We start from the raw sequence: 21,390 nt of genomic DNA, 5'->3' as shown, positions 1-21,390 counted from the left end.
TAACTGCCCCCTCAAGGGCAATCAGGGATGGGCAATAAATGCTGGCGCAGCCTGCGATGTCCACATCCCATGAACAAATAAAAAAAAGAGGTGAATTGCCTTCCCTAAATGGCGTTAGATTTCCTTCCCTAAAGTGAACCAGATAGGCTTTTATGACAATCGATTATAGTTTCATGGTTGCTGTACCAGCTTTCAATTCCAGATTTTATTGAACCTATGTTCCCAGAGTATTGGCCTGGGTCTCTGGATTACCAATCCAGTGACATTACCACGATGCCACCAACATCCCTTTGTTGTCCTGGTTCTCATTGATATGCATGGTTTCCAATTTTCCTTTCGCGGTGTCACGGACATGTCTGCTATTTAACCTGGCAAGTACTATGGGTTTTAACTGACTTAAATATTCAGGTGTTCACCAAGGGAAATGTTGGATTTCACCCGCCCTCTAGGAACAGGCTGGAAAGCAGGGGTGGATGCGTAAAATGGCAAGAGAAGTTGGGGTGGAGTGTCCCGAGGCTTCCTGCCACCTTGCAGTTAGAAAGGTGGAGGACAGTCCTCCCACTTCGAAACCAGTTGGGCCATTTAAATAGCCAGTTACAAGTCTCTTCCCATTGTTACTGGCATTTTACCAGCAGTGGGTGGGCCCTCCACCACATAGGAAGATCACCTGATGAATCTGGTAGGATTTTGCAGCTTCATGTTTGGAAAGTCCTCATAATTTGGCACTCTGTGGCCCATGGGGGGTGCCCAGCCAGCAATGGCCACTCCTGTGGCTACCAACCTCACCCTCATCAATGCCCTGCACTCTTACTGGGACATGCCTCATGATCCCTACGTCCCAAAACCCACCTACCCCTATGATATCCTCTCTGTGCACCTCTAATAGAACCAACAGTGAAAATGCCATCTGCCATGCAGTAGAGTGCTGCTGAACTGACAAAATGATTGAATTGACCTACTTGCAACTCACTGGCTCCAATTCACAGACCTCTTGAACAGAAGTGATAATGCATGTTATTTGAATAAGATCTTAATGTGCCTGCCTGATTCTGGCGAACTTCCCATCCTTCTCTAAATTGAGCACGAGAAATGTGCATTATGTGGAAACAGGGCAGAGACATGGTGAAACTCATTTCCTCCTCAAAAGGCTCTTCTGTTGGATGTTAAAGGAGAGAGTAGTGTTCAGGATAAAATAATTCTTTTGGGGCAGGAATAAATGCCAATAATGAGGAATGTGGGAAAAGTTGCCCCAATCATTGGTAATGACTTGGGAAGTCCTCTTGTAGAAAGTGGTGCAAAGGAATTCTGAGGGATGAGGTGAACAGTGGGAGGTGGCTGAGCATATTAATGAAGTGATTGATCATACCTGTGTACAAATTAAAAAGAAGTTTGCTGGTGCGCTGTCTATGGAAATATCTGTCTCTTGCATTCTTGGGGAAATAATTTGCAAATAATATGCATAGACAATTTACCCGAGTCACATCATTAATACAACAGAAGATAGACAGCATAATTGCAATGATCCACAAAATATTTAGGGCTGAATTCTCCACCATCAGGATTCTCCGTTTTGCTGGGAGCCCGGGGGTTTCCTGTCGGCGTGGGGCTGCCCCACAATGGTAAACCCCATTGACCAAATGGAGAATTCCTAACATGTGCCGTGTTCTGATGTGGTGGGGTGAAGAAACCCGCCCATAATGTCTGAAGTCCTGGCAGCAAGATTTTAGTAGTGTGCTCAAGGAATGGGTTCAGATGGGTAGCGTAGCGATCAAACAACTAACTGGAAGAGGAGGCTCCACAAATATTCCCATCCTTAATGAAGGGAGAGCCCAGCACAACAGTGCAAAGAACAAGGTTGAAAAATCTGCAACCGTCTTCAGCCATAATTGCCACATCGATGGTCCATCTTGGCCTCCTCTGGAGGTCCCCAACATTATCTTTAGCCAATTCAATTCTCTCCATGTGATATCAAAAAAGTGCTGAAGGCAATGGTCACTACAAAGACTCTAGGTCCTGGCAGCATTCAGACAATAGTATTGGATATGTGCTCCAGAACTAGCTGCAACATCCTTCCGCACTGTCTACAACTCCACCGACTTTAGTGTCCCCCTCACCAGGTAGACGAGGGTAGAGCAGTTGATGTGGTGTATATGGATTTCAGTAAAGCGTTTGATAAGGTTCCCCACGGTCGGCTATTGCAGAAAATACGGAGGCTGGGGATTGAGGGTGATTTAGAGATGTGGATCAGAAATTGGCTAGTTCAAAGAAGACAGAGAGTGGTAGTTGATGGGAAATGTTCAGAATGGAGTTCAGTTACGAGTGGCGTACCACAAGGATCTGTTCTGGGGCCGTTGCTGTTTGTCATTTTTATAAATGACCTAGAGGAGGGCGCAGAAGGATGGGTGAGTAAATTTGCAGACGACACTAAAGTCGGTGGAGTTGTAGACAGTGCGGAAGGATGTTGCAGGTTACAGAGGGACATAGATAAGCTGCAGAGCTGGGCTGAGAGGTGGCAAATGGAGTTTAATGTGGAGAAGTGTGAGGTGATTCACTTTGGAAAGAATAACAGAAATGCGGAATATTTGGCTAATGGTAAAATTCTTGGTAGTGTGGATGAGCAGAGGGATCTCGGTGTCCATGTACATAGATCCCTGAAAGTTGCCACCCAGGTTGATAGGGTTGTGAAGAAGGCCTATGGTGTGTTGGCCTTTATTGGTAGAGGGATTGAGTTCCGGAGCCATGAGGTCATGTTGCAGTTGTACAAAACTCTAGTACGGCCGCATTTGGAGTATTGCGTACAGTTCTGGTCGCCTCATTATAGGAAGGACGTGGAAGCTTTGGAACGGGTGCAGAGGAGATTTACCAGGATGTTGCCTGGTATGGAGGGAAAATCTTATGAGGAAAGGCTGATGGACTTGAGGTTGTTTTCGTTAGAGAGAAGAAGGTTAAGAGGTGACTTAATAGAGGCATACAAAATGATCAGAGGGTTAGATAGGGTGGACAGCGAGAGCCTTCTCCCGCGGATGGGGGTGGCTAGCACGAGGGGACATAGCCTTAAATTGAGGGGTTGCAGACGCCAAAATACTGGCCAAAATCCTAGCCAAGAGGCTAGAAGACTGTGTACCTGAGGTGGTCACAGAGGACCAGACGGGCTTTGTCAAAGGTAGACAGCTTACCGCGAACATCAGGCGCCTGCTGAACGTGATAATGACCCCCTCCGGGGAGAGAACACAAGAGGTGATCGTCTCCCTGGACGCAGAAAAGGCCTTCGACAGAGTCGAGTGGAAATACCTCATAGAGGTACTGGAGCGGTTCGGGCTTGGAACAGGGTTCACCACTTGGGTAAAGCTCCTGTACAACGCTCCCATGGCGAGTGTACAGACCAACAATACCAACTCCCAATACTTCCAGCTGCACAGGGGCACCAGACAAGGATGCCCACTGTCCCCGCTGCTGTTCGCACTAGCAATTGAACCGCTAGCAATCGCGCTCAGGGCAGCAAAAAATTGGAGGGGGATCCGAAGGGGAGGTAGAGAGCACAGAGTCTCACTCTATGCGGATGATCTGCTCCTCTATATCTCGGACCCACAAAGCAGCATGGACGGAATCATCGCGCTCCTGAAAGAGTTTGGAGCCTTCTCGGGCTACAAACTCAACATGAGCAAAAGTGAGATCTTCCCAGTACACCCGCAAGGGGGGGGGGGGGGGCAGCACTAAAGGGGCTGCCGTTCAATCAAGCCCGACATAAATTCCGCTACCTGGGGATCCAAATAGCCCATGACTGGAAAGGGATCCACAAATGGAACCTCACCAGCCTGACGGAGGAAGTTAAAAAGGACCTGCAAAGATGGAACACACTCCCGCTCTCCCTCGCGGGGAGAGTTCAGACGATCAAAATGAACGTACTGCCCAGGTTCCTCTTCCTGTTTAGATCCATTCCGATCTACATCCCCAAGGCCTTTTTCAAAGCGCTGGACAAACTCATCATGGCGTTCGTATGGGGGGGTAAAAATGCTAGGATCCCAAAGAAGGTCTTACAAAAAACAAAAACCAGGGGAGGGCTAGCCCTCCCGAATCTACAATTCTACCACTGGGCAGCAACAGCCGAGCGAGTAAGGGGATGGATCCAGGAGCCAGAAGCTGAGTGGGTGCGTGCGGAGGAGGCCTCCTGCATGGGAACCTCCCTCCGGGCCCTCGCCACGGCAGCACTCCCATCCCCACCCAAAAAACACTCCAGCAGCCCAGTGGTGACAGCCACCCTCCAATCCTGGAACCAACTGCGGCAGCAACTTGGCCTGACCAAAATGTCGAACAGGGCTCCCATCTGCAACAACCATAGGTTCACACCAGCACTGACTGACGCCACCTTCAAAAGGTGGAGGCAGGACGGGGGGACACTGACAGTCGGGGACCTATACACGGACGACAGGATCGCAACACTGGACGAACTGACAGAGAAATTTCAGCTAGCTGGGGGGAACGAGCTACGGTACCTGCAGCTCAAAAACTTCCTACGAAAGGAGACAAGGACGTACCCACAACCGCCACGACAGACACTACTGGAAGACCTACTGGACGCAAGGGAAAGGCTAGAGAAAGGGAACTGTAGTGACATGTATGACCGACTGGTAGATAGGGACGACACCGTACTGGACGCAACAAGAAGGAAATGGGAGGACGACCTGGGGATGGAGATAGGGTGGGGACTCTGGAGCGAAGCACTGCATAGGGTCAACTCCACCTCCACGTGCGCAAGGCTCAGCCTGACGCAACTAAAAGTGGTACATAGAGCCCACTTAACAAGAACCCGTATGAGTAGGTTCTTCCTGGAGGTGGAAGACAGATGTGAACGGTGCCAAAGAGGCCCGGCCAACCACGCCCACATGTTCTGGTCTTGCCCCAGACTCGTGGAGTACTGGACAGCCTTCTTCGAGGTTATGTCCAAAGTGGTGGGAGTGAGGGTGGAGCCATGCCCGATAGTGGCGGTCTTCGGGGTTTCAGAACAGCCAGATCTATTCCTGGGGAGGAGGGCGGACGCCCTTGCCTTTGCCTCCCTGATCGCCCGCCGTAGAATCCTGTTTGGCTGGCGGTCAGCAGCACCGCCCAGAGCTGCGGACTGGCTGTCCGACCTCTCAGAATCTCTCCAAATGGAGAAAATCAAATTTGCCATCCGAGGGTCGGACGACGGCTTCCACAGAACGTGGGAGCCATTCATGCAACTGTTCCGGGACCTATTTGTGGCCAATGTACAAGAGGAAGAATAGTCGGGGGAAGGTAGCGGGAGGGGGGGGGGGCTACAGGTTCGGTACGGGGGTTCGATGGCTAGATAAGGCCCAAAACCAAACTAAATAAACATGTTGAGGGGGGGGGGGGGGGGGGGGGGGGGGGGGGGGGGGGGGGGGCGCAGTTACTACTACGAAGATGCTTACCTGTAAATATGTATGTTAATTTTTGCGTGTTTGTTTTTTTTTTCTTTTTCTCTCCTAACAATTTGTAATTTGTTCAATATAAAATATGAAAACTGAATAAAAACATTTATAAAAAAAAAAATTGAGGGGTAATAGATATAGGACAGAGGTCAGAGGTGGGTTTTTTACGCAAAGAGTGGTGAGGCCGTGGAATGCCCTACCTGCAACAGTAGTGAACTCACCAACATTGAGGGCATTTAAAAGTTTATTGGATAAGCATATGGATGATAAGGGCATAGTGTAGGTTAGATGGCCTTTAGTTTTTTTCGAGGGCCGAAGGGCCTGTACTGCGCTGTATCGTTCTATGTTCTATGTTCTATGTACTTCCTGAACACAAAAAGCAGGACAAATATAACTTGGCCAATTATCATCCCATCAGTCGACTCTTGAGCATCAGCAAACATCAACGGTGTTATCAAGTGGCACTTACTCAGCAATGATCTGCCCATTGACACTCAGTTTGGGTTTTGTCAGAGTCACTCAGCACCTTATCTAATTGCAGCTTTGGTTCAAAAATGAACAAAAGACCTGGGGCCGGATTCTCCGACACCCCGCTGGGTCGGAGAATCGCCGGGGGCCGGCGTTAATCCCGTCCCCGCCGTCTCCCGAAGTCTCAGACCGGTAAAAGGTCGGCGAGGCGTCAATACCGCCGCCCGCCTCGGAGAATGGCGGGGGCTGGCACGATGCTATGGACCCCGGTATATGGGCCCGTATTCTCCTGGCCGGATGGGCCGAAGTCCTGCCGACATGACCACGGGTGGGTGGCCGCAGGAGAAGTGACGGCGTGGCCGCAGTCTATTGGGGGGGGGGGGGGGGGGGGGGGGGGGTGGCGGGGGGGAGGGACGGGGCTGGTGGGGGGGATTGAGTGCGAGTACCAGGGAGTGGGGGGACAGTGCCGGGGTGGGGGGGGGGAGAGAGGGAGTGCTGGAGAGGCGGGGGGGGGGGGGGGGGGGGGTTGAGAGCGAGTGCCGGGGAGGGGGGGACAGTGCCGGGGAGGGGGGGTGAGAGCAAGTGCCGGGGAGAGGGGGGGAGAGCGAGTGCCGGGGAGGGGGAGTGAGTGCCGTGGATGGGGGTGAGTGCTGGGGAGGGGGGGTGAGGGCTAGTGCTGGGGAGGGGGGGGGGGTGAGTGCCGGGGAGGGGGAGTGAGTGCCGGGGAGGGGGGGTCAGAGCGAGTGCCGGGGAAGGGGGGACAGTGCCGGGTAAGGGGATTGAAAGCGAGTGCCGAGGAGGGGGGGGACAGTGCCGGGGAGGGGGGGAGGGGGGGAGGGGGGGGGGTGAGAGCGAGTGACGGAGAGGCGGGGACAGTGCTGGGTAGGGGGGTGACGGGAGGTCTTCCGCCTGGCCAGGTGCCATCCTCCCACAGTCGCGCCCATGCAGCCCACGGCACCTGCATGCGTGGGGGGTAAGGGCAATAATGACATGTTGTCGTTCCCTCCCACTTCCTCCCCACCGCAGGCCGTCATGTTTTCTGATCAGCCAGCGATGTTGGCCACCGTGGCGGCAGCCGCTATTCTACATGTTGCCCTGGAGGAGGAGGAGGAGGAGCGTGGCAGAGAGGCGGCGCAGGCTGCCGCAGAGGAGCATGCCGCAGAGGGGCAGGCATCCAGGCTGGAGAGCCACCCGCCCGACAGGACGAGGAGGAGGAGGAGGGGGAGCACGAAGAGGAGGAGGAGCACGAGGAGAGGGTGGAGGACGTCGTGGCGTCACGGCGACGGAGACGCCCGAGGAGGCCCCGTGTGTACCGGCCCCGTTCGTCGTACCAGGATCTCACGGACCGGGAATGCAGGAGGAGGTTCCGGATGAGCCGGGAAACCGTGGCACACATCTGCCACCTGCTGGCACACCTGGCACCGCGTGGCACTGGGGGAGGACACCCTCTCCCCGTGTCCGTCAAGGTTACGGTGGCCCTGAACTTTTATGCCACGGGGTCATTCCAGGCACCGAGTGGGGACCTGTCCGGCATCTCGCAGACGTCGGTGCACCTGTGCATTCGGGCAGTGACAGACGCCCTTCATGCAATTGCGGACCGCTACATCCGGTTCCCTGTGGACCGGGCGAGCCAGGATGCCCGGACAGTGGGCTTCTCTGCCGTGGCCGGTTTTCCCATGGTCCAGGGCGCGATCGATGGGATGCACGTCGCCGTGCGGCCACCTGCACATAACAGGGCCGTGTTCACCAATAGGAAGGGGACCAATTCCATGAACATCCAGGTGGTCTGCGACCACCGCATGATGATGCTGCACGTCTGCACCTGGTATCCGGGAAGAGTTCATGACTCATACGTGTTGTCGAGGTCTTACGTCCCCGGCATGTCCGAGGGACGTCACGCCCGGCTGAGGGGCTGGTTGCTGGGCGACAGGGGTTACCCGTTGCGGTCGTGGCCCGGTGGCCGAGAGTTACGGAGCGCCGCTCCTAGCCCCGCCGGGAGGGGAGAATAGGGGGCGAGGAGCGGCCTCCGAGGCCGTCGTGAAACTCGGCCGAGTTCACGACGGCCCTCCCGATTTTTCCCAGGTGCGCCCCACAGATCTGAAATGTTGGGCGGAATTTTCTGGGTTTTTTTCAAAATGTTGGCTCAGGCGAGAAAAACGATATGCAGTCTGCTGGCTGCACTGCTGGCTTTTCCTGCCATATCTTTCAAAACTGAGATTTAAAAAATGCTGGATGTAGGTTGAGCCCGGCCCACTGACAATTGCAGCCTTTCATAAGTTGGCATGCCATTTTTAAAGGGCACTCAATCTAACAGAACGAAAAGTAGAACCAAAAATCTCCCACTTGTACTCTACCCCACACTCCACCACCCCTCCCCCTCCCCGCATTCCACCACGCACACGGGATCCCCCCCAAAGGACACCCACCCCCGCCATGGACCTCTCTAGAGGAAGCGCTCCCCAACATGGCTCCCTGGCAGTGACAGGGCGGCACTGCCAGGGTACTTCCTCTCACCCTTAGGGACTGTACATACCTGTGTGCCTTCGGCAGGTTCTCTTCACCTGGTTCATGTTGCTCCAGACCTGTTGTAAACCTTGCCGATGTGACCTGAATGTGGGGGGACGATACAGTGGGGAACCCCACTAATGATATGAAAATGTATATAAATTAGGTTTCCGTCATCGCATGGCGGGAGCCACATTACATCACTGACAGGAGGGGTGGGTACGATCGCGTTGTTAAATCTTGCCGGTGCAAATCCCGTTTTTGGCCTCTCTCAAAAATTAGCGCTATCATCACCATTTATGCCTGTGACAACGGGAGTGCAACATCCCAGCCGTTAACTCAGTTTACGTCTCCAGAGATGCTGCCAGACCTGCTGAGTGTTCCAGTATTTCTGCTTTTTTATTTCAGTCTTCCAGCATCAGCAGGACTTTGTTTTGAAGAGATCTATTTTTTTTTCAATCTATTGTCGTTTTTACTTTTACTTCTGCTTAACTTACCTTACTCATTTTAGCCTGACTGAAATGGCCTTCCAATATATTTTTGACCATTAGCTGAAGAGATTTTCTAATATACTTTTTAATATAGTAAAGGGAACGACTTTTCTCATCCCTGGTTTTCCTGGATTTCTTTATGTTCTTATAACAGGACAGTGAATTATTTTATTGCATCATCGAATAGTACAGTACGGAAGGAAGTTATTTTGCCCATTGTGGCTGAACCAACCTTTTTGAAGAGCAGTCAGTTTAACTCGGTGGCTCTTTCCCCATATTCCTGCAACAGAATTCTCCTCCAACTAGTTATCTAATTTGCTTTAGAAAGCTAGTAGTGAATCTGTTTCCATCTCAGGCAACACGGGCCAAGCCTTAACCACATATTTACCTGTGTACAAATAATTAGCAATTGCTTAATTCTTCTGTTTTATCACAATAATTTTCTCGCCTGTGACATTCATTTTAATTTTTCGTTTTTCCTTAGGACACTGGTGGATTTCATTATAAAACAATATTTTCCTTTCATAAATGCAACTAACTCAAACAGATATCTGGTATGTTTTAAGATTAATATTTTCTCTGTATAATATTAGGATTTATGCAATTTCTGTACCATTTAACCAAAATGCATGTATATCTGCTTTCTTGTCAGAAAATGAGCAACAATTTTTACTGAGCTGGTATTTTGTTATTGCAGGATTTTTTCTCTCAAGTTGTGACAGATACTTCATATCTCATCGCACATTGGATGTCAGTGGGATTTGCGCATGGTATGACATAGAAACTTGTTCACGGCAATTAAATTAAAAAATAACAATTAACGCTTGAAAGATCCAAATGTCCAAATTGCACAGGTTTAGATGTAATAAAACACTGTTGAGGTTATTGATATCTGCTGTGAAATATGCTAAAAGTTTCAAGTGGAAGAAAATGGTTGTAATAATATTCTTTGCTCTTCTGACTCCCTAAGTTCGTTATTAAATTCCCGGAAGCTAGACTTGCCATTTGTGCTGGTGTTCCTTTTCACTCTCAGTATCAGTACTATTAAGACAATATATTCAATTTATTTTTCAAGGTGGTAGCTGAGCTGACAGCTCCCTGTTGAGCTCATTTGCCCTGAAGCTCCGGTGGGGACCAGTTTAAGCTGTTCTTTCTGCTGTTTGTGACACACCTTCCTCTTAATCATTAGCTTAATCTAAAATTTAGAACAACCTATTCCAGGCCAAAATCTTTTGCTTGCTCTGACCTTCAGGATATTGTCTTGATCATTGAAACTCTATTCCCACTTCATGTTCTGACTACTTTACTGCAAGAAGCATCCTCCACTAGACCCTCAAGAGTATCTAACGCTAAAAGATAGAAAAATTCTCCTCCTTCCCAACTCCCAATAGGTTTAAAAATCTGCTAACCTTCGTTGCCAGCTCTTTGTTCTCCTTGCCTGCCAAATATGCTTGATAACTAGAGTACAGCTCTTTGTGCTGTTGCCTTAATGTTACAGTCCCTGTTTTCTTTCTGCCCACATTCTCTACTTCTTTGGCCAAAGTTTCTCAGCTGATTCTCTACTCATCTTTTTTTTTTACAGGATGTGGACTTCGCTGGTTGGGCCAGAATTTGTTGCCCATCTGTAATTGCCCTTAATAAGGAGGTAGTGTGTTGCCTTCTTGAATCGCTGTAGTCCATTTGGGCAGCACGGTAGCATTGTGGATAGCACAATTGCTTCACAGCTCCAGGGTCCAAGGTTCGATTCCGGCTTGGGTCACTGTGCGGAGTCTGCACATCCTCCCCGTGTGTGCGTGGGTTTCCTCCGGGTGCTCCGGTTTCCTCCCACAGTCCAAAGATGTGCAGGTTAGGTGGATTGGTCATGATAAATAGCCCTTAGTGTCCAAAATTGCCCTTAGTGTTGGGTGGGGTTACTGGGTTATGGGGATAGGGTGGAGGTGTTGACCTTGGGTAGGGTGCTCTTTCGAAGAGCCAGTGCAGACTCGATGGGCCGAATGGCCTCCTTCTGCACTGTAAATTCTATGATATGATATGTGGTGTAGGTAATCCCATAGCACAGTTAGGGAGGGACTTCCAGGATTTTGACCCAGTGACAGTGAAGGAACGGCGATACATTTCCAAGTCAGGATGGTGAGTGACTTGGAGGGGAACCTCCAGCTGGTCGTGTTCCCAAATATCTGCTGTCCTTGTCCGTCTAGATAGTAGTGTTTGTGAGTTTGGAAGGTGCTGCCTAAGGCGCCTTGGTGAGTTCCAGCAGTGCATCTTGTAGATAGTGCACACTGCTGCTATTGTTGTTGGAGGGAGTGAATGTTTGTGGAAGGGGCGCCAATTAAGTGGGCTGCTTTGTCCTGGATGGTGTCGCTCTTCTTGAGTCTTGTTGGAACTGCACTCAACCAGGCAAGTGGGAAGTATTCCATCACACTCAGAATCACAGATCACAGAATAATATAGTGCAGAAGAGGTCCTTTAGCCCATTGAGTCTGCACCAATGCATTAAAAACACCTGACCTGCCTACCTAATCCCATTTACCAGCGCTTGGTCCATAACTATGAATGTTATGACTTGCCAAGTGCTTAATGGCATGTACTTTTTAAGAGATGTGAGGCAACCCACCTCTACCTCCCTCCCAGCCAGTAGATTCCAGACTGCCACTGCCCTCTGGGTAAAACGTTTTTCCTCAAATCACTCCTAAACCTACTGCCCCTCACCTTGAACTTGTGTCCCCTCGTAACTGACCCTTCAACTAAGGGGAACAGCTGCTCTCTATCCACCCTGTGCATGCCCCTCATAATCTAGTACACCTCGATCAGGTTGCCCCTCAATTTTCTCTGCTCCAGCAAAAACAACCCAAGCCTATCCAACCTCTCTTCATAACTTAAATGTTCCATTCCAGGCAACATCCTGGTGAATCACCTCTGCACCACCTCCAGCGCAATCACATCCTTCCTATAACGTGGCGACCAGAGTTACACAAAGTACTCCAGCTGTGGCCTCACAAAAGTTTTCTAAGACTCCAACATGACCTCCCTGCTTTTGTAATCTATGCCTTGATTGATAAAGGCAAATGTCCCACATGCCTTATTCACCATCCTATAACCTGCCCGTCTACCTTCAGAGATCTATGGACAAACATGCCTAGATCCCTTTGTTCCTCGGAACTTCCCAGTGTCAGACCATACATTGAATACTTCCTTGTCACATTACTCCTTCCAAAGTGTATCACCTCACCGTTTTCAGGGTTAAATTCCATCTGCCACTTTTCTGCCATTTGACCATCCCATCTATATCATCCTTTAACCCAAGACACTCAACCTCACTATTAACCACCTGGCCAATCTTTGTGTCTGAACACTGGCTTCCAGTCACTAAAACAGCCATCTGTCATAATCTCTGTCTCCTATAGGGAAACCAATTCTGAATCCACCTTATCAAGTTACCCTGTATCCCATGTGCATTTGCCTTCTTTATAATTCTCGCATGTGGGACCTTGTCAAAGGCTTTGCTGAAATCCATGAAAACTCCTGACTTGTGCCTCGTAGGTGGTGCCTTTGGGGATTCACAAGGTGAGTTACACGACCATGATTCTTTGTCTCTCACCTGCTCTTGTAGCCACAGTAGCTATATGGCTAGTTCAGTTTCTGGTTAGTAGTAACCCCCAACGTTGTTGATAATGGGAGATTCAGTTATGGTAATGCCATTGAGTATCATGGGGGTGATCGTTTGATTCTCTCTTATTGGAGATGATCATTGCCTGGCACTTCTGTGATGCAAACGTTACTTTCCACCCATCAGCCCATGCCTGGGTACTTTCCAGGTCTTACTGTATTTGCACATGGACTGCTTCAGTATCTGAGGAGTCGTGAATGGTGCTGAACATTGTGCAATCATCAGCGGACATCCCCACACTGACCTTATGTTGGAAGGAAGGTTATCAATGAAGCAGCTATTGATATCCCGGACCAGACCCCAACAGTGGCTAGGATACTGGACAGAAACCCCAATAGGCGCCGGAATGTGGCGACTAGGGGCTTTTCACAGTAACTTCATTGAAGCCTACTCGTGACAATAAGTGATTTTCATTTCATTTTTCATTTCATATTTTACTGTAATTTTGTAAGACTGCGAGGAAAGGATACCCCGCTCCAGGAATGATTTCACAAAGAAATAGGAACATGGTATACCAACTTCATTACTAACACAGTATTAAAATATCTTTAAAATCACACCAGAAATAGCTTACAATTACCCCTTAAATAATGCTAATCAATGCAGTGAATACAGTAACCCTTAACTGTTATCTTTATTCCCACTCAGGAAACTAGAAAAAACATCTCAGCTCTTAATACAGTTAGCGTTCATGCTTTACAAAAATGTTCTTTGAGAAAGAGAGATCTTTTGACACTGCTTTCAAGAAAAGACCTGAATGCTGTCAGAACCGTGCAGAAACTTTGGCTGTATTTCTTCTTGAGGAACTCCTGTAGTGATGTCCCGGGTCTGAGATGACAGACCATCATCCATCCACAACCATCAACCATCGTGCTTGGTACGACTCCATTCAGTGGAGAGCTTTCCCCCTGATTCCCATTGACTGCAGTTTTACGAAGGCTCCTTGATGTCATACTCGATCAAATGCTGCCTTCTCATCACCTCTAGAGTTCAGCTTTTTTGTTCATGTTTGAACCAAGGCTTTAATGAGGTCAGGAGCTGAGTGACCCTGGCAGAACCAGACTGAGTGTCTGAGCAGGTTATTGCTGAGTAAGTGCTGCTTGATAGCACTTACTCAGCAATAACCTTGATAGGACTCCTTCCAACACTTTACTGATGATTGAGGGTAAACTGGTAGGGTAGTAATTGGTTGTGTTGGATTTTTCCTGCTTTTTGTGTACAGGACTTGCAAGGGCCATTTTCCACATAGCTGGATAGATTCCAATGTTGTAGCTGTACTGGAACAGCTTGGCTAAGGACACGGCAAGTTCTAGAGCACAAGTCTTCAGTACTATTGCCAGAACATTGTCAGGGCCCATAGCCTTTGCTGTATCCAATGTCTTCAGCTGTTTCTTGATATCATGTGGGTGAATTGAATTGGCTGAATACTGGCGTCTGTGGCGTTCGGGACCTCCGGAGGAGACTGAGATGGATCATTCACTCGTCACTTCTGGATGAAGATTATTGCAAATGCTTCAGCCTTATCTTTTGCAATGATGTACTGGGGTCCTCCATCAGTGAAGATGGGGATATTAGTGGAGCCTTCTCCTCCAGTGAGTTTTTTTAATGTCCACCACCATTCACAACTGGATTTGACAGGCCTGCAGAGCTTAGAACTGATCCGTTAATTGTGAGATCATTTAGCTCTGTCTATGACTTGCTGCTTATGTTGTTTGTCATGCAAGTTGTCCTGTGTTATAGTTTTACCAGCTTGACACCTCATTTTTCGGTATGCCTGGTGCTGCTCCTGGCATGCCCTCCTACTCTAAGGTTGATCCCCAGGCTTTCCAGGGTCGCTGCTGGGTGGTCTTTCCTTTTTATTGATTTTCTAGTGGTTTGATAATACTCAGTGCTTGCTGAGCCTTTTTAGAGGGCGTTTAAGAGTCACATTGCTGAGGATCTGAAGTTACCTCTAGGTCAGACCAGGTGAGGACTGCAGATTTCCTTCTCTAAAGGACATAAGTGAATCAGCTGGGTATTTTATGACAATCGCCAATAGTTTCATGGTCAACGTTAGACTTTTAATTTCAGATATTTATTGGATTCAATTCGCACTACCTGCTGTGGTGAGATTCGAAACCGGGGCCCCAGAGTCTTCATAGAATCCCTACAGTACAGATAGAGGCCATTTGGCTCATCGAGTCTGCACCAACTGTGTAAAAACCCACCCTACCTAGTCCCCATTCCCTGCTCTGTAATCTCAACCTCAGGGGCAATTTAGCATGGCCAGTCCAACTAACCTGCACATCTTTGGACTGTGGGAGAAAACTGGAGCACCTGGAGGAAACTCATGCATACACGGGGAGAAAGTGCAATCTCCACACAGTCACCCAAGGTGAGAATTAAACCCGGGTCCCTGGCACTGTGAGGCAGCTGTGCAAGCAACAGGAAGTTCAGGATTAAACTTGTGAATACACTGGCTTAATCTTAGACTGTTGCCAGGGAGAAGAATAGAGTCAGGAAATGGAGTTTGGAGCAGGGAACAAAAACAATGCGCCAAATTTAATGGTAGCAGCAGTGGGCTCGTCCAGTGGCTGGAGAGGCAATAGCAACCCTGCCGCAGTTACTCTGCATCATCACCAAATGCTGCCCCCACACACCCCCCACACCTCCTGACCCAATTTAGTGTGATTCAAGCATTTATCTGGTTGGAGTTGGGGTCCTTGTCATCTTCAATATGGATCCCTGTGCCCTGGGTTTCTGCTTCACTAGTCCAGGGAAACATTTTCCTGTGAAAAATCTGCTCACCGTTTTGCCCTGCCCCTATGCACTGCACACAACCAATCTGTGTTTCTTGCGGACCACCTACCAAGGGTTGGTGTCAAGCTTTTACAAACCTTGGATTTTTTTTTTTAACTTTCTCATGGAATGTGGATTTTTTCTCACCAGTTCATGGACTTCCAATTCCTTCTGTCCTCTTTGCAACCCACAGATTTCTCATTGACTTCCTCACACGCCTTGGATCTTTTGTGATCGCATTGTAGACATTTAGTTTTGATTTTGTCAAGCATATTAAGCTTCATCCTTAAGCACTTATTGGGTCTGGTTTCGCACAGTGGGCTAAATCGATGGCTTGTAATACAGAACAATGCCAGCAGCATGGGTTCAATTCCCGTACCGGCCTCCCCGAACAGACACCGGAATGTGGTGACTCGGGGCTGGGGCATTTCACAGTAACTTTGTTGAAGCCTACTTGTGACAATAAGTGATTATTATTATTATTTATTTAAAGGCAAAAGGCTAGGTTTCCTGCCTACCTTAGACTGACTCGGTTTGGCAGTCAACAGACTGGCTGTCAGTTCCTTTGAAAGTCAGATTAATTTTATTACCCTCTGACTTTCTCGAGTTTCAAACTAATAAATTTATTTTCTGATATTTTAAAATTGAAACCCATCCCACAACCATCCTTCCAAGAAATTCAAATGGAATCGGTGTATTATATAGCACACTAAGAATATAGGTGACATAATTTTACAGGAGCCTGCCAGCCTCCCTGTCAGGCCCCAGTAAACCCACCCCACTTATCTTGGCCGGGATTCTCCCCTACCCGGCGGGGCGGGGGGTCCCAGCGTAGCGGAGTGGCACCACCCACTCCAGCGTCGGGCCTCCCAAAGGTGCGGTATTCTCCGCACCTTTAGGGGCTAGGCCCGTGCCGGAGTGGTTGGCGCCACGCCGGCTGCCGCCAAAACCGGCGCCAATGGCCTTTGACGCCCGGCGTTGGGGCTGGCCGAAAGGCCTTCGCCAGTTTACGCATGCGCCGGTGCGTCAGTGGCCGCTAACGTCACCACCGGCACATGCGCGGTAGGGGGGGTCTCTTCCGCCTCCGCCATGGTGGAGGCCATGGCGGCGGCGGACGAAAAAAAGTGCCCTCACGGCACTGGCCCGCCCGCCGATCGGTGGGCCCCGATCGCGGGCCAGGCCACCGTGGGGGCACCCCCCGGGGTCCGATCGCCCCGATCGAGGGCCAGGCCACCGTGGGAGCACCCCCCGGGGTCCGATCGCCCCGCGCCCCCCCCCCCCCCCAGGACCCCGGGGGTCTGCTCGCGCCGGCACCAGAGGTGCTCCAATTCCCACCGGCGGGAGAGGCCTGTCAGCGGCAGGACTTCGGCCCATCGCGGGCCGGAGAATCGCCACGGGGGCATGCCGATCGGCGCGGCGTGATTCCCGCTCACGCCGATTCCCGGGTGGTGGAGAAATCCGGCCACGGTGGGGGCGGGATTCACACCGGCCCCGGGCGATTCTCCGACCCTGCGGGGTGTTGGAGAATTCAGCCCCTTATTTCTCAGGCTCCAATGCCAATTGTGAACCTGGGTCTCCTATAGCACTGGTTGTTCCTACTGCTATTGTCTGGCAACTCTTGGAGGCAGTTTATCTACATTGAAGATGACAAAGACTCCAACCCCAACCAGATAAATGCTTGAATCACACTAAATTGGGTCAGGAGGTGTGGGGGGTGTGTGGGGGCAGCATTTGGTGATGATGCAGAGTGGCTGCGGTGGGGTTGCTACTGCTTCCCCAGCCACTGGACGAGCCCACTGCTGCGACCATTAAATTTGGCCCATTTGTTTTAGTTCCCTGCTCCAAACTCCATTTCCTGACTATTCTTCTCCCTGGCAACAGTCTGAGATTAAGCCACTGTATTCAAAAGCTTAATCATGAACTTCCTGTTGCTTGCCGTTTCAATTCTCCACCTTGCCCCAACTCTGACCTCTCTGTCCCTGGCCAGCTACAATGACCCACTGAAGCTCAATGCAAGCTTGGGGAACAGCACCTAATCTTTTCACTCTGCATTCCACAGTCTTCTGGATTCAACATTGAGTTCAACAATTTTAGATCATAACCTCTAATTTGTTTCATTTTTTTTGTTGGTTCAATTTTTTTCTTGTTTCTTTCTTTATTTCTTCACCTAGCATCTGAATGGCTGCTATCCATACCTTCACACCTGATCTTTTTGTTTATTTATTATATCCATTACTGCTCTCTTTGACTTTAGTATCTTGAAACCTTTTGCCATTCTCTTGCTCTCTGCCCTAACACAGACCTTCTTTTTTTTTTTTAGAGAAATACAGCACAGAACAGGCCCTTCGGCCCACGATGTTGCGCCGAACTTTTGTCCTATGTTAATCATAGAATTTTGGACAATTTTTCATGGCCAATCCACCCAACCTGCACATCTTTGGACTGTGGGAGGAAACCGGAGTACCCGGAGGAAACCCACGCAGTCACGGGGAGGATGTGCAGACTCCACACAGACAGTGACCCAAGTCGAAATCGAACTTGGGACCCTGGAGCTGTGAAGCAATTGTGCTATCCACAATGCTACCGTGCTGCCCTTAAGAAGTTAACCTACACTCCATTATTCTACCCTAATCCAAGTACCTATCCAATAGCCGCTTGAAGGTCCCTAACTTTTCCGACTCAACTACTACCACAGGCAGTGCATTCCATGCCCCCACTACTCTCTGGGTAAAGAACCTACCTCTGACATCCCCTCTATATCTTCCACCATTTATCTTAAATTTATGTCCCCTTGTAATGGTGTGTTCCACCCGGGGAAAAAGTCTCTGACTGTCTACTCTATCTATTCCCCTGATCATCTTATAAACCTCTATCAAGTCGCCCCTCATCCTTCTCCGTTCTAATGAGAAAAGGCCTAGCTCCCTCAACCTTTCCTCGTATGACCTACTCTCCATTCCAGGCAACATCCTGGTAAATCTCCTTTGCACCTTTTCCAAAGCTTCCACATCCTTCCTAAAATGAGGTGACCAGAACTGCACACAGTACTCCAAATGTGGCCTGACCAAGGTTTTGTACAGCTGCATCATCATCTCACGGCTCTTAAATTCAATCCCTCTGCTAATGAACGCTAGCACACCATAGGCCTTCTTCACAGCTCTATCCACTTGAGTGGCAACTTTCAAAGAACTATGAACATAGACCCCAAGATCTCTCTGCTCCTCCACATTGCCAAGAACCCTACCATTAACCCTGTATTCCGCATTCAGATTTGTCCTTCCAAAATGGACAACCTCACACTTGTCAGGGTTAAACTCCATCTGCCACTTCTCAGCCCAGCTCTGCATTCTATCTATGTCTCTTTGAAGCCGACAACAGCCCTCCTCACTATCCACAACTCCACCAATCTTCGTATCATCTGCAAATTTACTGACCCACCCTTCAACTCCCTCATCCAAGTCGTTAATGAAAATCACAAACAGCAGAGGACCCAGAACTGATCCCTGCGGTACGCCACTGATAACTGGGCTCCAGGCTGAATATTTGCCATCCACCACCACTCTCTGACTTCTATCGGTTAGCCAGTTTGTTATCCAACTGGCCAAATTTCCCACTATCCCATGCCTCCTTACTTTCTGCATAAGCCTACCATGGGGAACCTTATCAAATGCCTTACTAAAATCCATGTACACTACATCCACTGCTTTACCTTCATCCACATGCTTGGTCACCTCCTCAAAGGATTCAATAAGACTTGTAAGGCAAGACCTACCCCTCACAAATCCGTGCTGACTATCCCTAATCAAGCAATGCCTTTCCAGATGCTCAGAAATCCTATCCTTCTCTTTTGTTCTTCACCCCTCCACCCTTTCACTTGCTCAGAAGCAATTATATTTCTATCTTTTCTCAGCTCTGATGAAGAGTCATCGATCTGAAACATTAACGCTGGGAAGAATTTTGCTATTTGTTTTAGCAAAGTGTCACCTCTGACGGGTAAAACGGAGGGTAGCCCACTGACAGTTGACGGATTTCTTCGCCGTAATTTTAATGGACAAAGAAAATGTATGGGGTGATTCCAATGACATAATGCAAGCGGGCTGGACACAACTTAGCTCCCCACCACAGAACTTTGCCCCGCCACCACATGGGAACCTCCCCCGTAGGACTGTACTCATCTGTGTGTTTTCGGCAGATTCTGCTCGCCAGATGCACGTCGTGTCGGGGCCCGTTGTGTTAGGTCACACTGGCGTAAATGGACAGTTTAATATGGGGGGACTGTGAGGTATAGAGGTCAACTTATATTTAAATGTAGTGAGTAAGGAGTGGGATTCCCATTACGTCATTAGTGGGGGTGGAGACTAGGGAATTATTAGGGAAACCGCGCTGGCATAAAGACCATTTTGGCACTCCTATGGGAATCTCCTTCCTTGCTGCCATTTCCATCCCCCCAAAACAGGGGAGGAATACTCCCCCCGCCCCTCTGTTTTCCTCCACAGACTCTGCCTGACCTGCTGAGTATCTCCAGCATTTGCTGTTTCAATTTCAGATTTGCAGCATGTGTAGTATTTTACTTTTGTGTTGTGTTTGCAACTTTATATCACATTTGATCCTGATTTGAGCTTCTAACTTTATATTTGTACTATCACAAAGACTGCCTATTGCCTCATAGAACATAGAACATAGAACGATACAGCGCAGTACAGGCCCTTCGGCCCTCAATGTTGCACCGACATGGAAAAAATCTAAAGGCCACCTAACCTACACTATGCCCTTATCATCCATATGCTTATCCAATAAATTTTTAAATGCCCTCAAATGCCTCCTCCATAACATCACCTGACCGAACACCACCTCAACTCATCTGCTGTTGAAACCTTCATTCATGTTTTCGTTAGCCCTTGACTATTCCAACATGCACCTGGATGGTCTCCTACATTCAAATCTTAGTAAATTTCAAGTTATTCAAAGCTTTGTGTCTGTGTCTAAACTCCAACCCTATCAGCATTGTGTTTGCTGATCTATATTGACTTCTGATTAAGCAACGTCATGATTTTAAATTTCTCATCCTTGCTTTCCGATCCCTCCGTGGCCTCACGATCTATCTCTGGAATCTCCTATAGCCCTACAATCTTCAGAGAATGTGCTCTCCTCTAATTCTGGTCAGTTGAGTATCCCCGATTTTAATTGCTGCACTGTTGGTACTTGACCCGTCTGCATTTAACCCGTCTAAATTCTAAGTTCTGGAATATTGATCCAATACCTCTCCTCCTCTCTATCTCCCTTTGAAACTCCTTAAAACCTGACATCTTTGACTAATGAGCTTTTGATTTTCTAATAATGTCTCCTTATGAGGCTCAACATCATGGGCTGGATTCTCTGTTTGGGATACTTGTTCTCCCGCCGGAGCTGATTCACTTGTGGTTCACATTGGCGCTCGGAGTGGTGCCGACAAGCGATTCACTCTCTCTTTGCCATGCAACTTTATGCATGGCAAGGATCGCAAAGGATTCCATCGCGAATTACGCCATTGGGCCACTCGCTCAAAATGATCAGAGGAGCCCCCTCAGAATCCCCCATCAAAGACCCCCACCAGAATCACCCTTCAGAGTTCCCCCCCAACAGTACCCTATCAGAGACACCCACCAGACCCCTCAATCAGACATCCCCACCAATCCTCCAGATCAGAGCCACCCCCCCCCCCCCCCAACAAGATCAGAGAACCCCTCCATAACAGAAATCCTCCCTTTAGCTTCCAGGCAGGGGTGGCTGATGGGGGCGAGGCGGGGGCTCTGTTATGGGTGGGGGGGGGGATTCCGTTAATGTGGGAGGTCTCTGATATGAGGGGCCTCTGTTTTGCGGGAGTCTCTGTTATGGGGGTTTCTCTGATATGGGGGAGTCTCTGTTGTGGCGGGGATCTCAGTTATGGTGGGGATCTATGCTATGGCAGGGGTCTCTGATAAGAGGGAGTTCTCTGTTATGGAGTGTTGTCTTTAAGGGGGTCTTTATGAGAGTCTCTAAATTGAAGGGTTCTCTGCTTTGGGGGTCTCTCATCTGG

The 21,390-nt window shown here is 49.2% G+C and overlaps 1 protein-coding gene across 5 annotated transcripts in view; it reads left to right on the top strand.

The window, feature by feature from the left end:
• Positions 1–21,390, top strand: part of LOC119966456 (protein adenylyltransferase SelO-like) — a 101,928-nt gene that overhangs the window by 37,749 nt on the left and 42,789 nt on the right. For all 5 annotated transcript variants that reach the window (XM_038798165.1, XM_038798164.1, XM_038798163.1 and 2 more), the window contains 2 exons: positions 9,378–9,447; positions 9,591–9,663. In XM_038798165.1, the coding sequence (XP_038654093.1) occupies positions 9,378–9,447; positions 9,591–9,663 (143 nt within the window). The remainder of the gene's footprint in view (positions 1–9,377; positions 9,448–9,590; positions 9,664–21,390) is intronic.

This window comes from Scyliorhinus canicula, chromosome 5 (genome assembly GCF_902713615.1).
Source record: "Scyliorhinus canicula chromosome 5, sScyCan1.1, whole genome shotgun sequence".
In the NCBI taxonomy this organism is placed as follows: Eukaryota; Metazoa; Chordata; class Chondrichthyes; order Carcharhiniformes; family Scyliorhinidae; genus Scyliorhinus; species Scyliorhinus canicula.
The sequence above is the reverse complement of the archived record's forward strand: the minus strand, read 5'-3'. Positions and strand labels throughout refer to the sequence as shown.